This window comes from Psittacula echo (assembly GCF_963264785.1).
Source record: "Psittacula echo genome assembly, chromosome: 4".
NCBI classification, from domain to species: domain Eukaryota; kingdom Metazoa; phylum Chordata; class Aves; order Psittaciformes; family Psittacidae; genus Psittacula; species Psittacula echo.
In genome coordinates this window covers 15,269,994-15,291,154 of record NC_137738.1, presented here as the reverse complement: position 1 = coordinate 15,291,154, position 21,161 = coordinate 15,269,994, and the positions used below count along the sequence as shown (strand labels likewise).

General features: G+C 37.9%; 1 protein-coding gene across 1 annotated transcript in view; it reads right to left on the bottom strand.

Annotated features, from left to right (window-relative positions):
• Nucleotides 1-21,161, bottom strand: part of USH2A (usherin) — a gene marked incomplete at both ends in the record, with an annotated part of 378,822 nt that overhangs the window by 333,326 nt on the left and 24,335 nt on the right. The window contains 6 exons of the mRNA XM_080614877.1: nucleotides 5,887-5,980; nucleotides 7,451-7,672; nucleotides 11,700-11,884; nucleotides 12,305-12,599; nucleotides 14,840-14,903; nucleotides 16,051-16,186. Coding sequence (XP_080471003.1) covers nucleotides 5,887-5,980; nucleotides 7,451-7,672; nucleotides 11,700-11,884; nucleotides 12,305-12,599; nucleotides 14,840-14,903; nucleotides 16,051-16,186 — 996 coding nt within the window. The remainder of the gene's footprint in view (nucleotides 1-5,886; nucleotides 5,981-7,450; nucleotides 7,673-11,699; nucleotides 11,885-12,304; nucleotides 12,600-14,839; nucleotides 14,904-16,050; nucleotides 16,187-21,161) is intronic.

The window sequence follows — 21,161 nt, the reverse complement described above, 5'->3', positions numbered from 1 at the left end:
CACCTATAATACTTACAGAAGCATATGTATAATGTACTGCATATCTTATTAACAGTACACAGATTTTACAATCTGAAGTGGTATCAAGATCAGAATGCCACTTTCTCAGGCATTTTGGAATGCTGCCTTGTTTTCGCAAGGCTCCCATACATGCATCACCGAACCATGTTTGTTTATGCTGCCCTGTATGTTGACTATAATAGGATAGTTAATCACATACTATTTTTGCCTTCCTACAAGATCCCAGTCTGTATCCAAATGGACAGTATGCATTCACCCCATTTAGCTTCATTAGCCAAATAAAAGTGGCTTCTAGGCAGTAGCTATTCCAGTGTAGTTTAACCCTGCTCTGAAGGCAGTCACCTTAATATTCCCATAGCTTTTCTTCAGCACCATTCCTACAGCATTTAACTATCTATCAAGACTACATGTCAGCAGAGATTTGAACCATATCTGTTTATCGTGAACTCCCCAAAGACCAAAAAGTTTTTAAACTCAAAAGCCAGGTCTTATTATGAAAAAACAAACCAAAAAAATTCCCCTAGACCATTCTAAGTGACTCCAAGTGATTAAGAAAAACAGAATAGAAACGAAGAGTGTCTTACGGGGTTCCATCATAATACCCTATGTACCTTAAAAGGATGAAACATAATTTTAGAAACTAAGCACAGACATTGCAAGTGGTTTACAAATACCTCATGTCAAGTAGTATTCTAAGAAAACATACTTCTGCTGCTTTGCAACAATAAAGTAACTGACAAAGAACCTGACTGGCAAAGAGAATAAGATCTGCCATCTGAATGCCAGATTCAACTGGCAATGGGATAATGGGATGCAACTGAGATCTCAAACACTGGCAGAGATGTTGTCAGATGGTATGAAATATACTTTCATTCAGCTCCTCTTTCATTTATGTTTTTTTTAGGTGAAATTACTTGAAGCCATAGCAAGTCCTACAAAATCAAACCCTATGCAACCACACTAATTCTGACTATCAGGATGCTCAATGAATTAATTCACACTTAAATTCTCCAGGATTAAAATTCAAAGCTATTGTCAAATCAAGCATCAACTCTGTCTAACACACATTTAGACTCCAACCTTGTAGGACTTCTGTAAAATAGAAGAGGGGGTGAAGGTATGTATTGCAACTGATGAGTTCAGTATGTGTTCTATTTTACCAACACTCTAACTTGCTAAGGATATTTAATTGAAAGGGGCCTACAAGGATGCTGGAAAGGGACTCTTCATCAGCGACTGTAGTGATAGGACAAGGGGTTATGGGTTTAAACTGAAACAGAGGAAGTTCAGGTCAGATACAACAAGTAAGTTCTTTACTGTTAGGGTGGTGAGGCACTGGAACAGGTTGCCCAAAGAAGTGGCAAATGCTCCATCTCTGGCAGTGCTCAAGACCAGGTTGGACAGAGCCTTGGGTGACAAGGTCTAATGTGAGGCATCCCTGTCCATGGCAGGGGTGTTGGAACTAGATGATCTCAAGGTTCTTTCCAACCCTAACTATTCTATGATTCTATGAGTAAGGACTGCTGTAGCTACAGTTACTAGTTATTGTAGTATTAATTTCACTTCTCTGAGGAAGCTACTACATGGGAATTTTTCTTATTTTTTAATAATAGATTTAGTGGGGTAAAAGAAGCAAAATATCGCCACAAACAGGCCAATCACTTGGCCATTTATACAGAATATGTGAAAAATCATAGAAATGCAATAAATATATGTAGTGCTATAATCTATGACAGCTACTTCCAACAACTTTGAAGCACCAGCCCAGATGTCTCTGTTTTTTTCACGTGAAAAGAAATAAATATCCTGCATAGAGGATAAGCCTCTGAAAATAATTTTCAGACAGGAACAGCCTTCTTGATGTCTGAAAGGTAACAATACAACCATAATGCTAGTTGCCATCTGCCTATCCCTTAAATAAAACTTAGAAACTTCAGGTCAAAAGGCAGAATGACCACTTCACACTTCCTTCAGCATGTCATTACCTGTGCAGAAAATCACAAGATATCTGAGACTGCAACATGTTCTTTCCATATTTCACCAATGCTCGTATACAAATTGTTGTAGAAGCCTGGATCTTTGAACTGTGAAATTACACCAGTTTTCCAGGTATGGATTCATGGACAAACCCATAACTTCCACAGACATGTCAAAAGTTATCTAAAATTATTCACACAGATGAGACTCTTGCACTATGTGCCTCTTGGCTTGCTGCTTCCTAACACACAAGTCAACCATCTGCCTGCTTGATTTCCTTTCTTTTTATTCTGATGTAACCATCTTCCTCCCAGGCATGTCCTCTGGATACATAAATTATGGCACAGAGCTCACCAAAAAGTGCATTTTTTGCTAGCTTGCTTCTGCAAGCCAGAAGTTTCTGTTAGTTGAGTGACCACTTACTATAGTCAATATTTACAGCTCCTCAGGTACTATGTATCATTAATTCTAACATCTAACACGATGATACAGACTGACCTTTAACTAAGGTTTAGATAGATTCTTCTGTAAACAACATAAAAAGCCTAATTCTTGGTAAATCAACAATGCCCTATCCAGTTTTCAGACAGCAGATGTTTAAGACCATTAATTATTTGCATGGAAAATTCTGAAGAGAAGAAGTCCTCACTGTATCAAGTCACCCTCTCACTTCCATTCATACTCCCCGAAGCATTATCAGAGTTGCTTTATGTTAAATTCAATTTTCTATTATTATTTCTACAATTCTTCCTGTATATTCTGCATGATCAATTTAAAGAAGGCTCTGAGGCTGTAATCCCAAAGCAGGACACACACATTTACAGAACAATTTTAAATGAAGAAGCTAAGCATTTCTTTTAATGAGAGAAAAAGTTCAGTGAGGATTCTTCATGTGGCCCCTCAGCAAGTCATTCTTAAGCATTCCCTTCTTACTATCATATTACATTTCATTATAACATATTTCTTCATCAAAACAGAACTCAGAAAAAATAATATAAAAAAGAGAAATACCATTTGGTATGTCAAATCACATAACATGGTGATGCCAATAACTAAACTAAGATTTTGATTTGTAATCGATTATGTAAGTTTTCAGTTTCTGGTATTGCTTTGCTGAGCAACAGCTATCCAGATGTATATGTCAGATAAATTCAAGATAGTAATTTTAGTTGCATTATGTGTAAATGTGACAAGGACTTACTCTGCCATATGTAAGAGCTTGTCAAGGGATCTCTGTTTAAAGAATCCACACAAAATAACTGAAAACAATAAAACCTCCTCAGTTGTGGTGACTTACTGACTGGAAAAGGACAGAAGTAAAAAAAAGACTGCAGACAGTGCAATTTCTTCTCAAAACCAAAAGAAACAACAAGAGTTTATATTTGGAAACTTACTTCATTGTTAATTGAATTACTATTAATAAATAAATAATAATAATAATAATAATAGCAGCTGCCTAATTCACTGGGGTGGAAGCCTAAGAAACACAGGTATAAGTCTGTAAGACAGAGCTTTATCATTGCAAATGACAGAGAGGTGGACTTTTTATCAGGGACTGTAGTGATAGGACAAGGGGTGATGGGTTCAAACAGAAACAGGAGAAGTTCAGGTTAGTTCTAAGGAAGAAGTTCTTCCCTGTGACAATGGTGAGGCAATATAAATCCTTGATAAAATTCAAAGTAGTTAGTGATATATTTGCAAATATTACTTCTATTTTGTTACTTCTTCTGTTTTCTTTCCTATTGAGCAGATACTGACATCATCATTGAAGAAAGAGCAAAATAATTAAACAACATCCTTATTGTGCTCTGAATAAATATGGTTAATTCAAGCATTTCAATTATAGTTACAATGCATACCTGCCAAATCAAAAATGTGACACTCACTGAGACAACCCATTAACGTGGACAGAAAATATCTGATAAGGCAGATGCATCTTTAAAATGTATTTGGCTTGTTTTCACAAGGTAGCGAAAGTCTTGCAAGAGTGCTTGGTGAACTTCCAGATCTTATTAAATATTTATACTTAATCCCTACAAAGTAACATTTCACAACATGTGTTCTAATTAAAGGGACATTGTCAGTTTGAATCTTTTTTCTAATCTGACCCATCTAAAAACTTCCAATTTTTGTTCAAATCCCATTTAGTCTGTAGATCCTACACTTGTGCTTGAAATACTTAGATGCCCTATGAAATTTTACATTTTACAAAGATCCTTCACATAATCATAAACACAAACTCAAATGCTCTCAGATTAACACTTCTTCTATTCTAGCACAGACTTCTTCAGGGGTTTTTATGTGAGATTAGTCTCCACTTCGCTTACTGCTGTGGCTGTTCCATAACCCCTTCTTAATTTTTAGAAAGCCTGTTTCCAAAAGGCATAAATGTAGCAAGGAATACAACGCGTATTCATGATGGAAATCTAGGATTCAGTGGGATTGTAGGACTCATTCCTTTGATGTAGCTCACTCTTTCTTAACTTCGACCTCTTTTCCTTAACTCATAAATCGCGATTCTGCTTTCAATAAACTGTATGCAAAGAGCTTCCAAGAAAACCAAAGGTTGCTTGAGATAAGTGCAAACTGGCACCATTATTCTAAGATCTCCTTTACCTATTTCCCTAGAAGACTGGGATTTATGGTAAACTACCACATTTTGGTTCTCCTATGGCCAAGAATTAAAAAACTAGTAGGAAAATTATAAGTTTGCAACTTGATTTTACCTACAAACTCCACAAAATCCCTCTTTATTAAGAAATGCTGTTATTCAGAGCAAAGCAAAGCAATAAGAACGTATCTAGATTTTTTTTTTAATATGGCCTTTTAATTCAAGAAATTTAACCTTAATATCAATTAGCTGAAAACACAGATAAGTAAAAAGTAATACTGGGGTTTTTTTTTTTGGAACAATTATGTTGCTAGTACGGATGATTTTAAAGACAACTGAATGCCATATATGACTGCAAAAAGTATGGGAAATTGATATTTACAGGCTGTCCTTCAATAAAGAGTAAGTTCAAAGCTCAATTTTCAATGTTTTAAAAAGCCACAACCCAAATCACTGGTTTAAATCAAAATAATTAGTAAGACCCCAAAGAAAATATTTTCCAAATACATATGTATGGGCATGTCTCAGTATTTTCTCAACTATGCAAGAGACATTTAAAATCAAGTCAAAAATATTGTAACTTTTACTATCTTAGACATAGTTTGTAAAACAACTGCATTAAAAGATCTCATTCTTAGCTGAAGTCGAAGACTGCAATCTACAGATGGCACAAGTATCTACAGATGTTCCAAGTATTATAATGTAAATCTGTGTTAGTGTTTTACCTTGGATTAGGCATGCAGTTTTGAACAAAACTCCAAATTTTCTGCATTTACTGTGCTTTGGTTCACATCACAGAGCTGTATTGGACCACTTGAACTGTTTCCTTTCTAAATTGCAAGCTGAACTCCAGGACTGCGCCTGCAGTGCTCCATCTACACTAAATGGGTCTGGTGTTCTTAGGATTAGACTAAAAGCAGAGTGAAAATAGCACTCTACAAACTGCTACTTACTACAGCTGGTAGAGCCATAACTTTTATTAGATGCTGACAGTATAAATTTAAGTTTGCATCTAATGCTTGAAAATGGCACAATCCTCTAACAAGAAATCAAATCCCTTAACTCACTCAGCACTTCTAATGGTATTTGGTAGAATGGCATTTAGTGGAGGGGACAACATTTCTGTTTCCTTATTTAATACAAATCCCATTATGGAAAGTCTCCCTGTAAAAGCTAGGACAACACTAACACACATTCACACACACTCTTCCCCAGGATTAAAACCCCAATTCTGAGGCAGTTCATAGGTGATGTAAATAGACAAAGGAGAGACTAACATTATTTCCTTCTGTATAGCTTTCCTTAATGCACAGGCATCTATATGGTTCCACAGCTGAGTCACAATTATCAGCATGGCCATGGCAATTACACCTGAAAGACAAATAGGTAATGAAGAAAAAATTAAAATATGGAAACACTTCTGTCCAACAATATATAAGACAGTCACAAAGACAATTTTGTGTATTGCATAGTCTGGTTCTTTATTAAGAACAAATAAACTCCATCTCTGGCAGTGCTCAAGGCCAGGTTGGATGGAGTCTTGGGTGACATGGTCTAGTATGAGGTGTTCCTGCCCATAGCAGGGGGGCTGGAACTAGATGATCTTTAGGTCCTCTCCAACCCTAACTATTCTATGATTCTATGAAACAGTACCAAAGAGAATGTTCCTAAATGCAGTAGCCTACAAAAGATTACTCAACATACTTTTAAGTATCAACAGTTATTTTCCAAGAAAATAAAACCCAACGTGTAGTAGAGCTACCGTTACCTCATGTAATATGCAAACTATATTTCAGTATATAACAATATCTAAACTTTGTTAAATGGCAATTCTTCATCAATATTAAGTGTTACAGTGTGGCTATAGTTGTTTTTTTCTTCAAGAAATCTTAGCCATATCAAGCATAATTTTCTATTTTAACCCTTTTTGATCTCAGTTTAAATATCCATTTGTTACTAAAATAAAATCTTTATAAAGTATTAGTTAACGGGCAATAACCATACCACTCCACCTGAAGGGCTGCTCTTCTGAAGGCACGGCATAGCTTAGCAAACTACAGCTGAAATCATTTTACTGTTACATAGTCACCAAAATTGTAGCTATTTTAGTAAAAGCATTATCATACACATGTAAATCAATAATCAAAACATAGTAGTAGTATAGAAAATTTTTAAGGTAAACATGACCTACTGGGTTCCCTTAATAGGGTGTATTCTCTTAAAATGAGGACTACCAAAATAATTTCAGGAATAATGCTTATTTGCAAAAATCTGCACCATATGCTTCTTGGAAACTATTTCATTGCACAATTTGCATAGTATTTACAGGGCATAATTAGTCCTTTCACAAGACAGAACACTTATCACATACAATAACATTGTCAGTCACAGATAATGTAACACTTTTACTGACAGCTGCCCCAGTTTAAGAGGAAAACTACAGCTAAAACAAACAATGAGCTCCGCATTAAGGCTGTTCAAATTGCCAGGTCTGGAAATCTGTAATGAAACTTGGAAGAGCTACTGAAGTAAAGCGCAAGCCATGGTTTCAGTCAGAAGCTTTTGCTTAGAGGCACTGGTAATTCCAAGGAAAGGACTGCTTTTGACAGACTTGTGTAATAAGTATAATTAATTTTAAAATAACATGTGAGCAAATGTTTTTTAAGAAGCAGTACACCAACAATTTCAAACTTATGCACTGCTTCAGACCAAATTCCCTTCTTATTCATAAATGTAAAAGCAGAACAACTTCATTAAATTTTAGGCAGGTCATTATATACTTTGCATAGCTGTAATAGTTAGAGGCAGTGATGGGTGGGGGAAGAGTTCCATAACACCTACCTTCCGCTGACTGTAATCTCATTAATTCCATAGTATCTATGCCTAAAATCTACCCAAGACTCATTAGTATGATACTGGCCACGGAGATGAATCCTCACTTGTGTAGCTTTTACAAACTCTTGGAGAGATGGAGTATTGTAAAAATCATTGTAACCAGGTCGGTGATTTGGTTCCGGGGTAAGAATACTAAAAGTTAGATTGCCACGGGAATATGGTGTAAAGCTGTATAGAGAGAAAGACAAATGAAAATCAAAATATCACACATCTTAAAAACTTTATCTCCTAATATACTTTCAGAGAGGGTCTCCACTTAACCATACTTATTTTTTTTGTGGTTTCTAGGGAAAATTCTCATGTCAGTGGATTTCCAGTCATTAGAATTCAAGCACAGAAAAAGAAATGTCTTTTATACATCTAGTTTTCCCCAAAGTTCCATGCTTTTCTCCATACCCTGAGTTTCCAATTGAGAGGAAAAGCCTCTAAAGGGTGACTTCAAAATATTAATAAATTGTGACTGATACAATGTCATCTGCACTATGTTTTCAATAAGCTTAACACAGTCTGAGAAACGTGAACTATGCTTGAACTACATCAGGAAATCATTCAGATAACTAACATAACTAACATGCCCATGTTGTTAATTATATACCCACTAACCACATACAAAAACCATACAGAAACAATTATATTTTGAATTCCAGGGTCACTAATTGCACCCTCTCATTTGATGAGTGAGCACTTGGGAACACACACTACCTTCCAGTGAGTAAAGTGCAAGAGAATTCAATTGAAAGTGGTAGAATTGACAGTGAAATTGTATATTTAAGCCCAAGAAGGGGAAAGACAGTCCTAAGAATTCAAGCAAAGGCTGAGTAAACAAGTATATATGAACTGCTCATTTCCACAATTTGGTATGAATCATATCTCATGTTGGCATATTTACTATGCTATTATTACTGTATTTATCTCATGTTAATATTTACTATTTACAGAGTTTAGCTATGAGTAGAACTTGCTTCTACAAGAGAGGAGAATGCCTTGCCTGCTTATTTGCACATCTATTGAGGTCATTAAAAATAGTATCCCACGGTATCACCTGGCACCTGACATACAACATTAAAAACGTCTCTGAACTTTGAAAGATGTGATTCATACATAGACAAGGTCTGCTGAGTCATAATCCTCTGTCTTCATGAAGAACCTTTGAAAGTACTGTGCCCCTATACAGGTAAGTACTTCACAATAATCTCAGTGGAATGTATCTGTATATTTTTCTGAGCCATACTGTTCTCTCTTCCCCTCCCTAGAAAGTTATATAATTTTCCTTCCATGACATGTAGAGCTGCAATGGAAATGTTAAGACAGGTATAAAAGGCAGACAAATTACATCATCTTGATATGGAAGCACCAGAAGGACTGTAAGGCTGATGGCATCCAGGGTGAGCAAGCGGCTGCTGGTACTTAGTTACCATCTGGGTTTAAATCATAACAACCTCCTCTGGATTATCTATCCACAAATATTTGGCTTACATAGAGATTTCCTATTCTCCTCTACCCTCTGCTCCAAGGATCACCAACAAAGCTCAAACTCCTTTGTTGAAAACTGGTGTAAATCAGATACCCTATGTTCCTCTCCTCAGAATACTGAACCCCCAGAGAACAAAGATGCTGACACTTGAAAAGTCTTAAGAAGGCAGCAAAAGTGGAACAACAAAAAAAGCAAAATGCCTACAGCACCTGATACTCTATTTTCTCACTGATTTCCAGCCAGGTACTAAATAAGCCTAATATTGACTGGCATCTGAATTCAGATAAGAGATAGTGCATTTGAATTTATGTTGTAGTATAGATTCAAATATATATATGTACATAATTGCATGTGTGTGTGTAAAAAGATAATATTTTTTAACTTTATAGATGATATTTAATATATATATATTCATATATTTCATAGAATCATAGAATCATAGAATAGTTAGGGTTCGAAAGGACTTTAAGATCATCTAGTTCCAACCCCTCTGCCATGGGAACGGACACCTCACACTAAACCATGCCACTCAAGGCTCTGCCCAACCTGGCCTTGAACACCACCTGCGATGGAGCATTCACAACTTCCCTGGCAACCCATTCCAGTGCCTCAACACCCGCACAGTAAAGAATTTCTTCCTTATATCCAATCTAAACTTCCCCTCTTTAAGTTTGAACCCGTTACCCCTTGTCCTATCACTATAGTCCCTGATGAAGAGTCCCTCCCCAGCATCCCTATAGCCCCCCTTCAGATACTGGAAGGCTGCTATGAGGTCTCCACACAGCCTTCTCTTCTCCAGGCTGAACAGCCCCAACTTTCTCAGCCTGTCTTCATACGGGAGGTGCTCCAGTCCCCTGATCATCCTCGTGGCCCTCCTCTGGACCTGTTCCAACAGTTCCATGTCCTTTTTATGTTGAGGACACCAGAACTGCACACAATACTCCAAGTGAGGTCTCACGAGAGCAGAGTAGAGGGGCAGGATCACCTCCTTTGACCTGCTGGTCACACTGCTTTTGATGCTGCCCAGGATACCGTTGGCTTTCTGGGCTGCAAGCGCACACTGAAGCCAGCTCATGTTCATTTTCTCATTGATCAGCATCCCCAAGTCCTTCTCCACAGGGATGCTCTGAATCTCTTCTCTGCCCAACCTGTAGCTGTGCCTGGGATTGCTCCAACCCAGGTGTAGGACCTTGCACTTGGCATGATTAAACTTCATAAGGTTGGCATCAGCCCACCTCACAAGCGTGTCAAGGTCCCTCTGGATGGCATCCCTTCTCTCCAGCGTATCAACTGAACCACACAGTTTGGTGTCATCGGCAAACTTGCTGAGGGTGCACTCAATCCCACTGTCCATGTCACCAACAAAGATGTTGAACAAGACCGGTCCCAACACCGATCCCTGAGGGACACCACTCGTTACTGCTCTCCAGCCAGACATTGAACCATTGACCACAACTCTGCGTGCGGCCATCCAGCCAGGTCTTTATCCACCGAGTGGTCCACCCATCAAATTGATGTCTCTCCAATTTAGAGACAAGGATGTCATGTGGACAGTGTCGAATGTTTTGCACAAGTCCAGGTAGATGATGTCAACTGCTCTACTCCTGTCCATCAGTTCCATAGCCCCATTATAGAAGGCCACCAAACTGGTCAGGCAGGATTTCCCCCTTGTGAAGCCATCCTGGCTGTCACCAAGCACCTTGTTGTTTTTCATGTGCCTTAGCATGCCTTCCAGGAGAATCTGCTCCAAGATTTTGCCAGGCACAGAGGTGAGACTGACTGGTCTGTAATTCCCCGGGTCATCCATTTTCCCCTTCTTGAAAATGGGGGTTATATTTCCCTTTTTCCAGTTGTCAGGAACTTCACCTGACTGCCATGATTTTCCAAATATGATGGCCAGTGGCTTAGCAACTTCATTCACCAGCTCCTTCAGGACCTGAGGATGGATTTCATCAGGTCTCACGGACTTGTGCACATTCAGGTTCTTAAGATGGTCTTGAACCAGATCCTCTCCTACAATGGGCCCAAGGTCTTCATTCTCACAGTCCCTGCATCTACCTTCCAAGACTTGGGTGGTGTGGTCATTGTATATGTTATATTTTTAAATTTGCACATGCTGTTTAGTAAAAAGGCACGCAACATGTTCCTAAAAGTCAATGATCCTTCTCACCCTCAACCCCCTTTCCCTGATTTTATTTTAGTTCTTGCTTAGAAAGATTAGAAAGCTTCAGGAAACAATTTCAACCCACTTGTTACACGGTTTGCATGGTTAGTGGTAAAGCTGATAGGATTTTTTATTTAAATCTGGCCTCTCTTCTAAGAACAAGTCGCACTCCCAGACATCAGAAGGTGTATTTTCGCATTCACTGGTTTAAAACAGTCTATCAGCACCTTCCTCCACTCTTTATCTCACTGTCCTGTAATTCCGCTGACAACAGCCTCCCCAAAACACAAACATGCAAAATTTCAAAAATCTATCTCAAAAATAACAGAGGAATCAATTGTGTCACATTCCTCAATAGCTGAAATCTGATTAAAATGACAGATAACCTTTCAGCAATATTCAATCGAAAGGTCAGATTTGGGATCTATTATATACTCAGCAGCCCATAATAATATACCAAATTAAAAGATTCTATCTCATTGAGACATAGAAATGAATTGTGCCAGGATGTTACCCATTCAGAGCATCTGTATTATGCAGATAATACCCATTCATACCTATGAAGCTGGAGACAGTTGACAGAGTCTGGCTTTTCCAGAGATCCATTGTTATCCAGTCCAAAAATTCTGCAATTTTTAGCAAAATACTGCCAGTCTTCCCAGTTTAGATCATCTCTTTTTTTCCTCTCAATTCTTATTGCTTCTGGGTGTGGGCTAAAGAACTGCAGTATAATATAGAATACCTAGAAGAAAACAAACTTATAAACTGATGTTAATGGCTAAGGTGTAAAACAATGAGAATATAACCTTTTTTTTTTTTCAGTGTGGCACTATCGTCTGCTTTACCACTCACAGACAGTAGAATCTATATTTCAGTGCACGTATTCCCGATTAAAACCAAAGATCAGAGTCTTTTATATCTATTCTAGATTACTGTTTTTTTACAATAGCCCAGGCACATCAAAAGAGAATGAAAAAAAACTACAATTCATTCTGTTGCCTTTTGCATTGTTTCATGCTGAGAAAGGAGGCTTTCTTTCTGGGCCTCTAAGAATAACAAATTAAAGCATAATGTTTTAATTTCCTTAAAATTGTAATGAAATGCCTATAAAGTCTTTTCCTCATTCTGATTTAATAAACACCAAATGTAATCTTCTCATTACCTGATACTGTCCATTTTGTAAATCTATTGTGATTGAAACACCATGATCCAGATCTGCAGTATTAGCAAATACAGATGAAATCCAGGTGGTCCCAATGTCATTATCATTGATGTAATACAGAGGATGGGCTTCTGCATCCAGCCTCAGCACTCTGTCATTAGTGGTATCATCTGCACCATTAGGGATGCAGTACCTCTGTATCAATGGGTGTACCCGAGGATGACTTCCAGGACAGCGGCACTCAGATTGGGCATGCAGGTGAGGAAATTTTCCAGAGAATACTTCCAAAATGTCTCTGTCACAGCACATAAAAAAAAAAATAAAAATTACATACATGATGGAAAAGGACAAATGCCACTTTGTGCCTCTAGGCTCATAGATTGAACAAAATTCAGCTCAGGAACCCTAAATGCCTCGTTTCATCTCACATAAATGGGGCAATCGGCTAGGAATCAAGCCACCCAGGGTCCCTACGTAATCAACGGCAACCAGCAGGTACCTTCAGATGCCTGTGAAGAAGCACTCAAGTTGCTTTCATTGCTCCACAGACATATATGGAGCCAAGGGAAATAAGCTCTTTGTTGGGATGTTTAAAGCTAGGTAGGATGCAGTGATCTGGACACTGTTCTTAAGCATACCATAGCACTGGCATATTGCCAGTAACCACAGATGACTTGAATATCTGCACCAAAAAAAAAAAGATCAGCTTGAGCAATATCACATTGCACCTTAGAAAACCAGACAGAAGTATTTCCGCTGTTGACTAACTTTAATACAAATGGCCACTTTTTCTCTGTCCCCAGTCTGTAGGAGCATGTCAAAGCTACTGAGTCACTTCACTTCTTTCTGATATCAGCAACTGGAATAGATATATAGCTATTATGTAGGCAGGCAAGCAGGTAGATATATGAACAACATCGACAGGTTAGCTAAACCTTTATCTGCTCATCTCTGGTGTAAAAGAAGGATTTTGTGCACCTAGAAGATACTGAATTTTTAGATTAAAAAGCTCTTTTCTCATTTTCCTACTTTATCAGTAAGAACATAATTTTTGTATACTTATCAACTGAATAACTAGCTAGCCACCATTACAAATTCCACAAAACCCAAAGTTACAGGACCTTTTAGATAGCCATAGACTTCACTGATATGCAGGCACTACTTTACTTCACAGTTTATCCCAGATAAACATTTTGGACCAAGTTATTTGTCGATACAAAACTACATCTACAAAGACATCAGTAGATCACAACACTTTGTAAAATACCTTATTTTTCAATTGCTAAGCTTTGTTCATTTCACTGACCTAAATTATAGTTCAAAGGATTTGACAAGTGTTGCTCTGAAAGGATACAACCAACGTGATTTTCGTATGTCTTGGAATTCATATTCTTATTAATACTTTAAATTCACAAGAGCTCAGTTCATCCTAATGTCCTGCAGACAGCTGAACTCTCAGGAAACTGTTCTGCATCTTATTGAAAGACTATCATTAAGTAGCCTCAAGGTCTGCAGTCACGAGTGTCATTGCACGTAGCCTACCCAGAAGCACCATGGAGACAAATAGGACCTGACTACTTCTGGCCAGCTTGAATTGAGTAGATTAATCCAGCATGAGCTGAATAACAAAGGTAACATTTCTTTGTAATGCGCTAGGATGGGAGGCTGGAGGGCAACACAAATTGCAGTGGCAACCACAATTTGGCCTCAGGAACAGAGCAAGTCAAAGCAATTGCCCAGGGCTATGTGCGGCTGAGCTGGCCAAGTCATTGGCGGCTTATGGTGACAATCTAATATAGAAAGCAATAAACAGTTAAGACAATAGCACTTCGGGGTAGGGGTGTGTGTATGGGGTGAGGGAAACATCAAGAATACCTGACACAGATGACTGATACCATGAGGAAGCTGAAACCACAGGAAAGGAACTGCAGAAGCATAGTAGCCAGGCTCACAGACACAAAGCTAGCATGCTATTTGGAGTGCCTGTTCTCTTCATTTGGATTATCAGTGTTTGAGTGGTCTAAACTGAACTGGCTACCCTCCCTTCCTCACCCTACAGTTTACATGGGGCTTTGGTAAAACTTGGCAAGTCTCATCCAGCACACACTACTATGCCAGAAATATGCTGAATTAACACTTAGACTTCCAGAATTTCAGAATTTCATAAACACTGAAATCTAGCAACCGGGTCTACTCTCTGCACAAACACTTAAGATTGTAACAAGGACAACAATAACACAGAAAAATGCACCGGTTACTGAGTGTGGAGTTCCACTACATATATATTACATATATAAGTTATATTTAAGCAAAACTTCAAAAGCAAAACACATTAAATTGTTGAATTTATTTTAACTCAAGATTTTGCAAAGTAAAAGGCATCTTTGAAATGAGGTTCAGTAAACTACATCATCGTAAGCAATCATCTAAAGGAGACATCTGAAAAGCACTACACTTTGGGAAATAAGCATACTGTAATTTATTCTTCCCTCTCCCCACACTTTTTTTTTTTTTCCAGAAATGAAAGTTGTTTACCTGTTTGTAAGTGCCACTGGGTAAAATCGAAAATCTTGCATTCTTCCAACAAATTGCTCTAAACCTAAGAAAATATACTATAAATAAGTAATCTATTGAGCAGAAAGCAGCTTCGCACTGCATGAGAGCACCTTTAATTCAGCATTCAGAGATCTCTCTTGTGCAATTACCCATCCTGAATGAAACCATCTTGGACCCGGACAAAACTATAGAGGGCAGTGACTTAATTTTTTTATATGAAAGAATGATTTATAATAACTTTATAAGAATATTTTGTACCTATCTCTTTTCTGATTAGAGAAGTGGCACAAGGATTGGCTCATTAGACAGAAGTAATGAGCCAGTCCATGTGCCACCTCTAATTAGACAAGAGATACAGTAGGCACTACTTTACCTATCAATTTATACAATAAAGATACAAAGCATTTAAAGATATCCATTTATACATTTGCTAGTTATCCAGTACTCAGAATCAAAATCACAAAGAACACTTCCAAATACAAGCTTTAAGAAATAGGGTGCAGAATGACTCTCTTGCCCAAGAGCTCAAGAAAGTTGTTTAAGTGACATATAGTTAGGAGTTAGCTTCAAATCGAAATGTTCCTGAAGAGCAAGAGTCAGTATTCTTACATCTGCAGAACCAAGAATTTGTGTAAAACAACAAAACATCCCCCAGCTGTTCTGCAATGATCATGTCACGCTGCAGTACATATAAAATTCTAGATGTAGATTAAGAGTAACGTTATCAGGCATCACCAGAGGCTGAGGGATCCTCATTCTGCTACTAGTTTATGTGGGCATTGGATAGAACTGAACAACATGAACAGCCAGAAACTTCAGTCCTGCTCAGGAGAGGAGTGCAGAATAGTGGCCATGCACAATCCCATTCTGAAATATTTTCATATATTTACTCAGAAAAACTATGCTTGTCATTTAATGGAATGTGTCCCCCTACCTACATTTTAAAGAAAATCTACCTATTCAGTAACACATAAAATAAATTATGATCCTACAGGATTATCTCTACCAAACATCTATCTTATGAGCCAATCTTTTAAGAAAACTAATTGTATGATAAGAATTTTCTCCTGCAGGAAGATACTACTTCTCAGCATATACTTAATTTGAAATGATTCACACATTTTCTAACTACATTGTGCACACCTCATTGAATATTCCAGTGCATTCCACTAAAATGTCACAAGATTTACCTGTGAAGCTTTGTCCAATTTGCAGTGTACCATCAGCATCAGTATCTGCTACTGTTCCTACAAGAATCCTTGAATCAAATGGTGTATTGTCATCTTCCCAGCCATTCAAGAAGAAACTTATTCTGCTGTGATACACCTGTAGAACCAATGTAAAGGGGCAAACACATGCTTCATTAAGCAATCACTTTGGTTACATGTTGTGTCTATCACTGTTTAACTGTTAACACACCAACCTACTTGCTGTGTATCTTTACTCTCGGTGCCTACCAGAAGTAGTTGCCTCTCTTCTGTTCATCCATTAGCAATCCAGCTAATAAGATCACCACTGAGATGCGTGGATTATAAAATTTCTGCAGTGATTAGATGAAAGAAAAAACTAGTACAGTAATCTGCAGGGGCAGGGGAAGAGAGAAGAAGGGTGGCTGTGCTTCACAAGGTACAAGGCTGGTTGCAGCTTCAGGCCATAGGCACATGTTACAGCTGTCAGAGCTTTTCTCATACACATCACTTCAAACAGGCCTCGAGGGGCTCATATACCATATACAGGACAACCAAATGCATCACGTTTCAACCAGGCCTCTAACACCCCTCCAAAATGCCTCCCTAAACCCAGCATGTTTCTCTCTACAAGGGCTGAAGGGAACAGCATAGGAACTGGCTACATCTGCTTTACACCCAGTCAGTAATTCCCTTACATCAAGGAACCACTTGACTACGAATATGCACTCAGCCAGTACCTCAGGGTACCCTTTTCTGCAAGTGCTCCCTTCCCTGCCAATTCCTTTTAAATTTGAGCTAACGTTCATAGAAATACTTCATGGCATTCTCCTGGCTCCACAAACTCACAAGATGCTGAGCTTCTACAAAGTCTTTTTTTTTTTTTTTTTTGCATTAAAAATCCTCATGTTTAGGTTACGTATATTAGAAAAAGTTTAATAATATGGGAATGCCTTTCTGCCTTCCATTTTATGAAACTAAATACCCTCATTTAAAAGAATACAGGCACATGAAAAAACTACAGCTGGAGGCATCTGGTGGCTATAGCCAGCTTCCCATTAATGAAGTTAAGTATAGAAACTAAGTTCAGCTTACCCCAAACTTTTGAAATCTGTTGAATTGTTTTACTGAATAATCTTAATCTCACTTATTTCAGAAAGTGATTTATTTGCAAAACTGAAATTCCTTGATTTTTAGCAACAGTTTGCTTGCATAAGGCTTATTTCACATGAGAGCTTTCAGGTTTTGAAGCATTGTTTTGTTGTTGGCAATTTAGAGTGTTATTTCCATTTTGCAGATATGGATGTCTGGTGAACTGTGTCTACAGAGGACCAAATAAAACTAGCGTGCTTTAGCCTGTCTTGATACTCATGCTAATCAAAACAAAATAAACCCGGAATAATTGCTTCCATAAGAACAATATATATGTGAGGATGAACAGAAGGTTTACAAGCCCAAATACTGTTGCAAAGAGGAGAACCAGAACCTGAAAAAACACCAATTTGAAAAGCACAATATATGCACTCACAGTGCTATTCCACCAATAAAGTCCTTCAAATTTTGGACCAATATAAACAGACACAATTATCTATAAATCTGAGTTCAGACGATCAGCATCAGTGCCTTGGGCAACAGGAGTCTATCAGTATTTTAAGAAAGGAAATATGAAATGAGATGGAGGGGTTGGTTTGGATTGAGTTTTTTTAGGCTTCACACAAGATTCTACGAATGGATTTTTCTCCTTAAACTGCACTCTCAAACAAACAAATGGACACTGAGCTTTATTGCTGTTTCCAGATTCAGTCAATATTTCCCAAATTTAGACAGGAATATTTATTGCCCTTCCACTGATGGAAATTTGAAGGCTATTATCATAATTACTAAGCCTTGAGATTTGTTCACAAAATTATTGCATATGAGTTTCACTGCTCAAAATACATCTCTTCATTTTAAATTATCTTTTGTGTTGACACATCAATGACCTAAATACAACAGTTTTTTATTTAATTTAATTCAAAGCCCTCTAAACATCGGATGCCCTATTTGCAAGAGCCTAAGTATACATGTATATGGTGGTTACATTGCATTTTTTCTCTGCATCGCATTTTTTACAGCCTGTTACTGTCATTTGGTGTTTGACTGTTATCATCATAAAAGATACAGGCTTTCCCACTTCGTTATTTGTAGCATTATCTCATGTTTTACAACATCTTTGCACAACATGCCCGCACATGAAATATAACTAGTGAAAAGTTCTCAGTGGTATTAATGCATAAAAAAGAATGTGGCTCCATCTCTACTGTCTTTACCCAGCCAAAAGCTGATGAACAGCCAATTTTCCTTTATCACATTAGCACAGCCATGAGGGAAACACATTTGTTCTAGTCAGCTACACTAAAGATACTATTACCAATCTAACATATACATGTTTTATATCAGCAGTATTCTCGGAGTATGAGGGAGCCAACAATATATTAACACTAGCATGACAGTTTATTTAAGAAAAGAAAATTGTCTCTGTAGAGGGACAGAAGTTAGAAATGTATGGCTAAAGCTCAGTGTCACTGGTCTAATAAAGGTAATAATTCTTAAGCTTTCTTTATAGCAGGTAACACTCCTGTGGCAGCTCTGTCATATCATTCAAATAAAAACGTTGTCTTTTACAAGTTTAGGAGTACCTTTATTTTCAGTCAGATATGATGCATGCTCCCGCTCTCCTGTTTTCAGTTGTAAAATATCTGTAAGTGGAATTCAGAAACGAGAATGCTAACCCCCATCAGCTCCTTGCAAACTTACTAACTCAGCTGCAGCTTCTATAGGGACCTGATTTCCCCAGTGGGAAGCACAGCACTTGCCTTCATCCACCACACACCCCCCTTCAAAATCAGTGGGACTATTTTTGACTGAAGAGTGACAGAATTGGGCTCTAAGTGACCAGGTATTTTTACTGGTTGGAAATAGGTGACTAATGACAATTTTAAATCTCACCACCACCAATCTCTTTGTATTAAATAGGATTTAGAATAGTTGGGTTTAATATAGCACATCCCCAAGGTAGCCCTAAGCACTTTACAATGCTGAATTGGATATCAGTAGTGCAGTGACTGTGTAAGGCAAAGGCAGCAGTCATTATGCATTTGGCAGTAGCTCAATGTAACGATCCCCCTGCTGGTTATTAAAGGGGGTATGAATATCTGACATGGGAGGAAAATGTAGGAGGGAAACCATGTGTGGTAGGAAAAAAAAATCCCAGTGGTTCTCCACACTGGAAGAAGAGGAATGTCTCAAAGTTTGGCATCAGTTTAGACTAAGCTAAATAAAAAGGAAGGCTGGCGCTGAATCGGCTGTTTGATGTGGTTATTTAAGGTCTCCTGACCATTAACATTAAATTGCATACAATACCACAGAAATAAAAGATGAATTCCACTCCTGACTAAGACAACGGGATTATTCCCCTGTTGTCTTTATCAATAACATTCAATAGGAATTTGCCCCATGACAGTAACAGGAGATCGGCTTAAAAGGCTGACCTCATAGTTGTGCACAGCACAAGACCAGAAGCCTGGGACATTAGAACTTCTAATCCCAGCTCTGAAACCATCCCTCCCTCCCTACTTACCCATCTGTCAGATACTTAGCAAATCACCTCACAGGGAGGTGGCAAGGATTAGTTAGCAAGATAAACTCACTCTGCAACTACATTAGCCTTTGCCAATGCAGAGCCTGATACCAATTCCAAGCAATGGAAAATCCATTTGATGCTGAACTGAGGTGGTGAAAGATACCCATCATCTTTCCTCTAATAGCATTCTTGTTATGATCCAGAAGAGTTACAAAGATGAGAAGTGCTGGGCCAATGGGCTGATAGACTAGTTCTTTCAGTGCATCCCTAATGAAGTCCTTATAGTCCTCTGTCACAACCAAATGGCCCATCAGAGCCAGTAATACCAAATCAGAGCCAGTAATACCAAATCAAATCACTTTCTACCTAGGAAAAATTCCCTGCCCTATGGGTCACTGTAGTGTGGAATGGAGGACACACTGAACACAAGCTACTGCTTATAAAGTGAAATAGGGACAGAAAAGGCATTACAACTGGTTTTTTTCTCACCTAAACATCTGTGTTACTCAGACCCTCCTTATGAAAACATACCAATAAAACCTAACACAGGTTTGTCACTTGGTTTGGATCAGCAGAGCTGTCGTGTAAACAAAAGTCAATATTTTCATGTTATTAATGTATTAACTGCTAACAGAATTTTCCACTATATCACAGTAATCTGTGTGGCAAAAAAGCAGCATAACCAAATACCACACTTCAGAACAGTTGTACTTGCTAAGACTAAGGGACTAACTATGGCAAAAAGCAGAAGCAGGGGAACATATAGGAGCATGGTAAGCATGTATGATGCTGCTCCCGAATACTCTTTGAATCTCAAACCGCCTTCAGTTCACAGACTTCATCAGCTATCCATGGTTTCTACATATTTAGCACCTTTCCATAGATTTCTTTTGTATGATTTTGTATGGCTGCTCTTTGAATGCAAACACATGAACTTCCCCAAAGACACCCACTGTATAGACTGATTTAAGAATACCATGGGGTTTTCTTTCATTTTTTAAACCTTGAACCGTACTGTTATCTATAGTTATACCGTATAATGGTATAATAAATGTATAAATAAATAGTAAAATAGGTATAAATAAGTTGTGTAAGAGATATAATAAAAATATTCAGTATTTTAATAAAAAAACTATCAATATGCTTTTCAAAAAAATAGAGTAATATTTTTCTTCATTAACACAGAGGCAGACACATTTTGGATATCAAGTAAAAGACACAGGTATATTGACTCCCTTTTTTGAGCTACAATGGCATTTTCCAAGCTAAAGTCAATTTGGGGGAATTCTGAGACTCCAATCTACAAAGTTTTGCCTTTCAGCTAATAGCACACACATATATTACATCACAACAAACCTGTGATATCTTGCATGTTTAAGCAACATACGCTACTTCTTCACACTTCTTAATCATCCTGTCATCAAAATGTCCTGTTACATATATATAAGGCAACTGAGACAATTTCAGTCTCCTCCATGTAGAATTGAATTTT